Source organism: Geospiza fortis, unplaced genomic scaffold, assembly GCF_000277835.1.
Source record: "Geospiza fortis unplaced genomic scaffold, GeoFor_1.0 scaffold351, whole genome shotgun sequence".
In the NCBI taxonomy this organism is placed as follows: Eukaryota; Metazoa; Chordata; class Aves; order Passeriformes; family Thraupidae; genus Geospiza; species Geospiza fortis.
This window is the reverse complement of record NW_005054419.1, coordinates 966,143-976,740: the sequence shown is the minus strand read 5'-3', so window position 1 is coordinate 976,740 and position 10,598 is coordinate 966,143. Positions and strand designations below refer to the sequence as shown.

The following is a 10,598-nucleotide window of genomic DNA, read 5'->3' as shown; positions in this document are numbered from 1 at the left end:
CATGAGGGGTGGCAGCTGAGGTGCTGGGCTCAGACTCACCGCCCCAGGCCGGCCACGCAGTGCACGGCCACGCAGCACCCGGGGTCCTCACAGAACTTGGTCTTCAACAAGTTGAGCCAATCTTCCACAATCTTGCTGGGAGGAGGTGCTCCATCATCAAATGGCCAATCCTGCAAGGTTGGGAAGAGAGAAATGTTGTTAGGTCTCTGGGGAAAAACTTTCAGGGGCTGTTTTTTACTCAGGGTAATGGTGTTTAGGGCCTCAGCTGCAGGGAGGTAGAAGAGTGCCAGAACTGGGCTCACAGCATAGCTCTGTGGGGATACAGGTGGTTTTGATACAGGTGGCATCATCTGGCATACAGAATTCCCTGGCTGCTTTGGCTCAGGGTTTGAAGCCACACAAATCTAGGTCTGGAGTCCTCTGGCCTCCTATGGACAGGTTCAGTCTACAGAAGCACCTGTAGGATCTGCAACATGGTCCCCATGACCTCCTGCTTCTGCAGACCAGGATGGCCACCCCATGCTCCACCCCCATCCAGATGAGCTCACTGAACTTTGGGGTGATGCAGTTCCCATCCTCCCCCCTGCCAGCTCCTAATTCCAGCACTTGGGAGCACACTGTAGGGGATTTGAGCAAAAGGTGGCTCAAATGAAGATGGTTGACATATCAGAGCTTGATGAGTCTCGGGTCGGCTGTCTGTTCTCTGTCCCGAGATAAGTTAGGTGGTCCTGGAGTGGCCCCAGGCTCTGAAGAACGAGACTGGACTCTCTGGAGTCCGAACTTCGTATTGTTTATTATTTCTTATCTATAAAATATTTTCCCTGCCGAGCAGAGGTCTGTTCAGCAAGGCAGCCACAGGACTCTCTGACCGCCCCCGAGGCGGTATCATCTTTTTATACTACAAACTACGTATATCATATTTACCTTTAATTTCCAATACCTATCACCAATGTTAGACAGTGTATTTCTATTCTAAACCAATCCCCAAGTGCCAACATCACAGCAGAAAATGGAGAACAAGAAGAAGAAAGAAGAAGGATGAGACACGCCCTGTTCCCTCCATCTTGTCCCCATAACCCTTATACCAAAAAACCTAAAACTTGTATTTTCACCCTGTGTGCACTTTGTAAATACACCCATTAAACTCGTGTGACTTTCCAACTCTCATACAAAGCTGGCAATTCATTTGCAGGATCAAAGTCAAGCCACCAAGTGTTCCAGGCATCATGCCAAGATCTCCGAGCCCCCTGATGGGGTCTCAGGAGACTCCGCACATCTGAAGTGATGTGCTGAGCTCCCACAGACGAGGTGCTGGAATTCAGCTTCCTGCAACACATGGAGAGGAAGACCAAAAGAATGGTCTGGGGACCCACTAACACAGCCCTAGAGAGAGAGTCAAAGGGAGGGAGATCACTCCAAATGGCACCATTTAAATACCATCCTTCAGGAAAGGCTATTAAAGGACAAAGAAAAATATCCCATTTTCTTCTGAGCTTCATCCTCAAATTGTAGGGGTTCAAAATTGGAGCATGGTGAGGAAGTTGGTCAAATGGATTCTGCATTTGATACCCCTCAGCCCTGGGCTCAGTTATGAGGGTTAAGTGTCCCAAAATGGGGATTTCTTTCCCAAAACAGATTTGTCAGGAGGAGCATGGCCACTGGCCATGCAGCACTGGAACAGAGAAACAGAAAGGGCAGCATCCCTTGGAGAGGATGTGGCTTGGTGAGCACCAAAGAGTGGGGGGTACTGGGCCCTAATCCTAGATTTTGAGGAGTGAGTTACTAAGCTGCTGTGCTGGAGTCACCCTTGGTGTGAGATGGCAAAATAAGCTGCTTCACTTCAGTGTTTGAACAGGCAGTGAGATTTCTGTTGGGATCTGATAGCAAAGGAGTACTCTGGGCTTCAGGGTATTTGCAGTGTTTGAGCCAGCCCTCCTGGCTGGCCTGTGCCTGTCCTGCAAGGCCATCTCCTCCTGCAGGGCCATGTCCTCCCTGCAGCCATGAGTGCAGGTCAGGGGCTCACACCAGGGATGACACAGCACCCTACAGAATCATCCCCTGAGGGAATGGTTTGGGATGGAAGTCACCTTCAAATATCATCCAGTCCAACCCTCTGTCATGGCAGGGACACCTTCCACCATCCCAGGCTGCTGCAACCTGGCCATGAACACTTCCAGAGATGGGGCAGCCTCAACTTCTCTGGGCAACCTGTGCCAGTGTCTCACCACTCTCATGATAAAAACCTTTTTTCCTTATGTCTCATCTAAATCTGCTCTCTGTCAGTTTAAAGACATTCCCCCTTGGTCTATCAAAAGATGCCTGTGTAAATAGTCCAGCTCTCCTGCAGCCCTGTTAGGGACTGGAAGGGGCTTTAAGGTCTCCCCAGAGCCTTCACTTCTCCATATATAGGCCTATATATGGTCTATATATAGAAGCATAGAATTATTTAGGTTGGAAAAGCCCTCTAAGATCATCAAGTCCAACTGTTACCCAGCACTGACAAGGCCACCACTAAACCATGTCTCCAAGTGCCACATCTACAGCTCTCTTAAACCCCTCCAGGGATGGTGACTCCACCACTTCCCTGGGCAGGCTGGTTCAATGCTTGACAACCCTTTGAGTGAAGAAATTTTTCCTAATATCCAATCTAAACCTCCCCTGGAGTAACTGAAGATCATTTCCTCCTGTCTTGTTGCTTGCTACCTGTGAGAAGAGACCAACCCCCACCTGGCTACAACCTCCTTTAAGGGAGTTTTGGAGAGGAAAGATCTTCCCCAAGCCTTCTTTTCTTCACACTAAATACCTTCAGCTGCTCCTCATCAGACTTGTGCACCAAGATATATTTATATGCCAGATATATCTATGAGGATACAGATAAATAAATGAGGATACAGATAAAAATATACCAAACTGTGTATATCAAATAAAAAGATATACCATGATATCTCAAAAATATACAGAGATTTGATATAATTGTAGAGATATTTCTGTATCTGCAGAGATACATCTATCTATAGAAAACCAGGTTACAGATATCTCTTTATTTGCCTTATATAGTTTCTGTATGGTTATAGAAATGTTGATATAGAAGCTATTTAGTTTCTATACAGTGTCTCGTATAGTTTCTCTAACTCTTTATATAAAACACATCCTAGATATGTATCTCTCCACATAAGAGAGATATAAGAGATGTAAAGAGGTATGTATATCCTAGACATAGAAAATCAGACTGGAGGCTCCAGTTAGAAATGGGATAAAATGCAGAATTTGGTGTGTAGGGGAGCAGATATGATCTCAGACATACAGATTCTGTATATGCGGAATACAGTGATCTTTCCAAGATATATCTACTAGAGACACAGACTGCCTCCATATCTAGAGACATCTGCATCTGGAGGATCTGTATCTAGAGAGCCATGGGATTATCCACCCATATCCCTGAGGATCTAAGAGCCTCCCCTCTCTCTAGGATATACATTATACAGACAGAGCTATATTAAGAGGTCCTGCACACAGAGGACCACCCCAGGAGACACAAGGCATTTCCAAACCCTTCCCTAAATAATAAGCAGAGCCTCACTTCCCAGCTGGAGCTGAACTCCCTGGCAGGGCTATCACATCTGACATCATCTCCAATTACCTATCAGCCAAGATACAGCCCAGGCAGCTGCATGCTCTGCCTTTCCCAGCTTGCTGCCTGCTCCCTTTCATCCCCCCCAGCTGCACCAACCAGCTGCTGGAAGAGCAGAAAAACCCTCACAGCATGCCCCAGGATAAGATAACGCTGGGGGGAACGGGAACCATGTGTATCTTCCTCGTGGGATCAGGAGCTCTCATCCCTGGATGCTTCAGAGCCTGAGCAACAGGCAGGGAGGCAGCTCCTGACTCAGCCAGTGAGTCACAGTTTCGGCTGCGTGGGCAGCACGTCTCTTTTTAAAGCACCAGCCTCAGCTCAGCTCAGCTGGGCTTCCAGCTCTCCTCCTGCCTCTGTGTGATGCTGTGCTGGGCTGCCAGGGTGTTTAACAGCCCCAAGGGATGAGATTTTTAAGGGTGGTGTTGGGGCAGCCCCTTGCTGCCCATCCTGCTGCCCACCTACCATGACAGTGATGCCATCCTTCTCCAGGGGGGTCTTGTCATAGGTCACCTCACACACTCGCACGACCGTGGTGGCACCGTACTTCTTCAGGTCCTGGGGAGGGAAGGAGAAGGAGGGGTCTGAACAGACCCTGCCAGATGCACCCCACTTAACACTGACACATCCAAGCTCTGCTGTGACCATGTGGAGCAGTACAGACCCTTAAACAGTGCTGTGCCCCTTCTCTGAACCCTTGACTCATGGTCCATCCCTGGCAGGCACAAGGAAACACAAAATCCCAGGACACCGAAGCCACGTGGCCTTGTAGGATTTTTAACCAGCATCTTCATGACTCCTCAGAGTCACGAGTACCAATGGGCCCATTTATTTTTAAGCCCTGTCAGCCTCATCAGCAGGGATTTTATACCTCAGGCAAAGAAACATCCCTGACATGGGTGCCAGTCCTCTGAAGGAGAAATTGTTTGTGCCTGCTGAGGTCACACTCCTAGTGCAGAAATGCATGGAGGCAGCAGTGGGGGAGTCGTAGCATGCCCTGCCAGCCAAGCTCAGCATCTCACAGATGGCTCAGGGGCTCCTTCTCCACCTCGCTGCTGTATCCCATCATCACTCCAACCCGCTGCAGGCTCAGGCGTGGGTCTTGGGATGCTTCCAGCGTGGCTCAGTGCCCGGTGCGAGGATTGCCCCCGGATTATGCGCCCGGTGCGCCGGCCTCGCCGGGAACCATGAGATCATCCCCACTGATCCACCTCCTTTGTTCCCCATGGCTGCTCACCAGACCGTGGTGAGCCCCACATGCTCAGCAGCCCAGCCAAAAGTCTAAGAGACTGGAGGAAAGGGGAATTTTTCTCCCTTCCCACTGGTGTGGTCCCCATCGCCCTCTGCAGTGAGTATGGGGTGGCTGTCCCCAAATCACAGCCACCTTCCTGTCACCCTGAGGCACTGGCAGTCACACAGCTGCTACCACTGCTGGCTCTTCAACACCAAACTCTCCAGCACTACCCAACACACTCTAGGCACTGGAAATATGCTGGGATATTTGGGATCAAACGCCATTATTGAGGTGCTGGGAGGGACAGGGCAGGTTGTCTGCACCCACATGCATGGCTTCAAAACCCTGTGACATGATGTGCTAGTGGATCTGGCAGGGGATGCAGCGGGGATGGGGAAACTCTGCTCTATCTCTACTATGCCCAAACATCACACTTGGGGTCCTGAAAATCATCCCGTCCCAAAAAGCTGGCAATGATCGGACCCACTGCCCTCCAGGGGCTGTGGTACCAAAGGGGATGTGCTGCCCTCTCATCAACATCAGCTTTTAGCCCCAAAAGATGCAACTGGACCCTGGTCCCCACCTTCCAATCTCTCCTCCTTACCTCCAAAAAGGTGCTGAGTGTGGCATTGGTGGGGTTGTGGGTGATGAGGAACCTCATGTTTTTGTAGCAGACCTCCACGGGTGCAGGGCGGTTCATCCGGGCCATGGTGGGGACAGTGGGAAGGTGAGGTGGTGCTGACAGTGGCAGGGGAAAAACCCAAGAAAAGAGTGGTGTGGAGGGGCAAAAAAAAAAAAAAAACAACAAAGAAAAACCCAACGACCCCTCTGCGCTTCAAAAATAAAAATTAAACAGGATCGAGAACTCAATATACAGACGTTGTGCAAATAATCCCAACTCCTGAGAGCGCACTGGCTTCCTTGACACCACAAGCCTCCCAGGGGGAAAAAAAAAAGCCAGATGGGGGGGAAAAATAATATTAATGAAATAATAATAATAATAATTAAAAAAAAAAATCCCTTTGCTGTAGTGTTGGCGTCTTCTGCGTGTGTGCGACGGTGAGCGGCCACTGCCTCCGGTGCCGCGCGCTCCCGGGCGCTCTAGAAAGGCCTCTGCATATGGGGGGTGCTTGGTGGTGGCGGGAGGGTGGCCCCCGTCACGTTACCCCATCGGGGTATGTGGAGTACTTGGGGGTGGCACGGGGGGCCGGGAGCCTACGGGGCGGCGTCGGGCAGCGGTGCCTCGCTGGGGCGATCCATGCACGGGAGCCTTGAATGGTTGAGTCCGAGGGTCGGGGTGCTGGGCAGGCCGAGGAGAGGCGGCTGGTGGCTGCTGCTTCACAGGGCGGGCTGCTGGGGGTTGTGGGGTTCACAGCTGCTCCTCAGCACCTCCATAAATCCCAGTGCAGAGCAAGGCTGCAGAGGAGAGAAAGGGAAAGGCGGTGGTGAGAGTGTGCTCCTCCACAAGGAAGCCCCTGGCTGGTGTGGGCGCCCCTAAAGGCACCATCACTTTCTACATCCCCTGTGAGCATCCCTGATCATTCTCATCTTAACAGGAGACCACAAATTAGAAAGTGAGGTGGCATTTAAAGCTAAAGCTGAAATATTATCTGCAGAGCTGGAATGGCACTGGAAAGCCAGAGAGGGTAACTCACATTTCACCTGTAGAACGGAAAGCACATGGCAGGGAAGGCCTTGCTCCCATATACCACCCAACATCTGCACCTGCTGGTGGAATTAAGCACCCAGTTCATGCCAGCTGATCCCCCCTGACACCCATCCAGACCCCCCTAGACCTCACCTTTGTGTCCCCAAAAAGCACGTTGAGTATCTCCACCCCAAATGCACGCTGTGCCCGAAACCAGCTGCCGCTGCCGCTAATCGGCCACATGCTCCTGGCGCTGGGCTCATGTCCACTAAACGCACCTCTAATGCTCTTAGGAGAATTAAGCTGCCTGCAAATGAGCTATCTTGGGGAGGGGGGGCCGAGGAGGGGGTTGTGTGTGTGTGGTTTTGCCAGGGTTGGTGATGGATGTGTCTCCCTGCCTGCTCATCCACATTCCCACACCACTGGCACATCGCTCTCAGCAACGGAGCCTGGCCCCTCCGCCCGTGGCATCTTTGCTTTCAAGGATGGCAGTGGGAAGAATTAAGAAAGAAAATCAACTCCCACTGTGTAAATACTCAAGTCCATGAGATGATGGGCCCAGCAGGGAGGCAAGGGCTCTGCCAGCCCCACTCAGAGCAGAGGGAAACCCAGCCAGAGCCTCCCCAGGTTGTTCCCCACTGGACTCTTGTTTTGAAGCTGGTCCTTCCCCCAGGTCAGCGGCTGCTTAGTGCTGGGTGGCCAGAGCCTCAAAATAGACCATAAGCACATAAGTAACATGAGCCAGGGCAGCAGGCACCCCCTTGGCTCTCCTCACAGCAGCCAGAAACTTTCCCCTCTGGAGTGTTTCACCCTTATGCAATGAGACAAGGTGGGAGCAGGGAGATGAGCTGAGCCCTGACCAGCTCATGACAGCACCTGGGTGCTGACAATGGGTTTGCTCAGGCCTGAGCATCATTTACAACGTGTTTAACGCCTCCTGGTTCTCCAGTGGTACCCAGGAATGAAAAAGTTAAATAGCAACAGGAAAATGCCAGGTGAGGTGTCAGGGGAAGCAGAGCTGCTCTGTTGAATGTGCCCAGTTTGGCTGCTAAAATCACAGACTCTTCCCAAAAACCATGTTCCATCACACCTGACTAATTTTTTTTTTTTTACTATAAAGAAGGGGATAATGCTATCCCAGAGTCCTGCAAGGATGTTCTGGAAAGTTCAAACCCTGCCTGGGCTGCAGGGGATGAGTGGGACATTCAACTTTCCACTCCCCACTGAGAAATCAGATTTTAGCAGCTGATGGAGGCGGGGAGCTTGGCTGAGGCATGGGAGTGAGGTGAGAGCTGCCTCTCTGAAGCATTTTAGGTGTGATTCAGAGCAGCTCAGCCCACAGATGATGCTGAACCCCCCAGGGTAGCTGATCCTCCCCACCTGGACCACAGCAGCTGGAATTTTTGCTCAAAGCTTGCAATGATCCTGCAAGATGGGCTGGGAAATCTGCTTCCACCACAGTGTTCACCATGCTTTTTCAGCGATGATGCCACCTATCACTTTGTCTGTGGGGTCTGCTTCTTCCCAAGACAATCTCACAATGGCTGGGTAAGAACCAATTTGTTATTTCTGGAGGGTAGTTCTGGGCTGGTTTTGGCTGTGGGGCTGCTGCATGTCCAGCTGCCAATCTGCTGGCCAGCACAACCACAAAAAGGGACGGGAGGTGGGAGAGTTGGGCAACCACAGTTGCCTGCTCAAAGGGAAGAGCTGATGCAAAGTAGGAATTGCCCCAAACCATCAGCTTGAAAGCCCAGTTTCTCTGAAACAAAGGACTTGAGGATACTTTGCTTTTACTTTTCATGCCTTTGCTCTTCAGGCTTCCAGCATGTTTAATGCCATCTGTCCTAACGATATGATCTGATCCTGATGATTGATCTGATTTGACACACCAGCACCAGAGGTGCACAAGGGAAAGCATAAAAAAAAAAGACTTTTCTCCCTCCAAACAACCTCATACCTCATTTTAACCGGCAGCCAGAGACATCAGCCCATGTTTACCCATGTCCTGGATTAAATCCCACCTGCTGAGCAGCCTCGTGGGGCTGGGAGCTGCTGCCAGCACCAATGCCAGAGCTGCCCCCTGTCATCATCCAGCACACAGTTCATGCTCCATCGGTGCTCTGGATCCTGGACAATTTTTTATTGGCTTGGGTGTGCTTGCTGCCAGTAAGGGAGGCTCAGTGGGAACCGCCTGCCTACGAGAACAGCGAGTGCTCCTTTCCCACAAGGTCTCCTCTCTCCAGTGGAAGTGTTTCAAGTATTTTGGCAATCACACATCCCAGCAATTCAGTCCCAAAGCCCATAAATCCCTAATGGGTATTCAATCACAAATCATCCCCGGCGGTTCAGGCTGCAATGCTGATCTCCATATTAAGCATGGCAGAACAATGTGGAAAAGGGAATTTCAGCTAATATTAATAACCTGCCAAGTGGAATAGAAATCCTTCTCATTTGAGCGCTCCGGGGGATGTAGAGGAAGCATGTGAGGACACAGTGAACAAGCCCTGGATGAGGATGCTCAGCAATGCAGTGCTGGCCTGTCAGGCTCAAACCCATTTTGGGGAACCTCAATGAAAGGAGGCTGTAGCCAGGTGGGGTTGGTCTCTTCTTCCACATAACAAAGGACAGGACAAGATGAAACAGCCCCAAGTTGTGCCAGGGGAGATTTAGATTGGGTATAAGGAAAAATTTCTTCACTAAAAGGGTGCTCAGACATTGGAGCAGGCTGCCCAGGGAAGTGGTGGAATCAGTATCACTGGAAGTGTTCAAGAGGCATGGATATGGTATATGGTTTAGTGGTGGACCTGGCAGCGTTAACAACTGATCTCAGAGATCTTTACCAACTTTAATGATTCTATAATTTTCTTTTCACCATGAGTGTGGAAATTTATGCTTACACAAGAATTTTACAGCCAAGAGCCGTTTGAAGATCCAGTATGAACACACACCAGTGTGGCAAGACAGCAGTGAAGGTTGCTGCTCTTGGAGATGGGGGCCACTGAGCCATCATCTCCTTGTCTTACACCCCCACAGTTGAGGGGATCACAGGGCTCTCTGAAATATTCCTTTGCAGTATGGCAACGCCACTACAAACGTCTTGGCCTCATCACAGATGTCCGGGGACTGAGCCTGCAACAAAGGAATGAGGCTGATCTTCCTCAGGGCAACTTGATGGAAAATAAAGGTCAGATCTTCTTCACCCAGTGACTGGAAGAGCTTGGTTGGAGCAGTGAGCAGCTGCCTGACCTGATGGCTGTGCTGCTGGTACCCGGCTAGCAGGACACAGATGGTGGAGTCAGGTTTTCCTAAACACAGCACATCCCCAAGAGAAGGAAAAGGAAGCTGTGCAGAGCCAAAGTGTCGCTCCACATGAGCTTCAGCAGCGGGACTTGGAACAAAGGCTCTCACTCACCCAAACAATGTGTATCTCACCCGTACATAAATATAGCGATCTCAGAGTGAGCACATCTCCTGTTCAAAGTTCATCTTCAGAGAAATCCAACAAAACACCCAGCTGTGTCACACTTTCTTGACCTCTCTCCTGCTTTCAGCTCACGTAGCAAGACACCGACCAGCCCTTTCCCCTTAAGGCTGATGAAGTCCTGCTCTCCCTGCTCCCAACAAGCATTTCCATCACCCTGAAAACTGAATCCAAGTTTCTGAGTATATCCAGTTATCACCATGCAGAAGTTTCTGCACACATCCGTTGCCACTGACATGAGTGACCATGGGGAGCAGGTCTCTGAGGCTCAGCTGAACACGTAAGATTTGTACCAGCAGTACCACCACTGTCACCATTGCCACCAGCATGAGCAGCACCAGCAGCATCACCATTGCTGCCATTGCCACCAGTGTCACCACTGCCACCAACATCACTGCAACCAGAATCAGCAGTACCACCACTGTCACTACTGCCACCACAACCACCACAATGACCATGAGCATCACCACTGCCACCACTACCACTGCCACCAGCATTACCAGCACCACTGCCATCAACACCACCACTGCCACCAGCATCAGCAGCACCAGCACCACCACTGCCACCATTCCAAGCATTGCCACCAGTTCCACCAGTGCCACCA

At 50.8% G+C, this 10,598-nt stretch overlaps 1 protein-coding gene across 1 annotated transcript in view; it reads right to left on the bottom strand.

Annotated features, from left to right (window-relative positions):
• PTP4A3 (protein tyrosine phosphatase 4A3) overlaps nt 1-6,226 on the bottom strand; it is an 11,649-nt gene extending 5,423 nt beyond the window's left edge. Inside the window, exons 1-3 of the mRNA XM_005426611.2 lie at nt 5,470-6,226; nt 4,097-4,189; nt 40-170 (exon numbers count right to left, since the gene is read on the bottom strand). Coding sequence (XP_005426668.1) covers nt 40-170; nt 4,097-4,189; nt 5,470-5,574 — 329 coding nt within the window. The 5' untranslated portion in view covers nt 5,575-6,226. The remainder of the gene's footprint in view (nt 1-39; nt 171-4,096; nt 4,190-5,469) is intronic.
• Nucleotides 6,227-10,598: the final 4,372 nt, after the last annotated feature.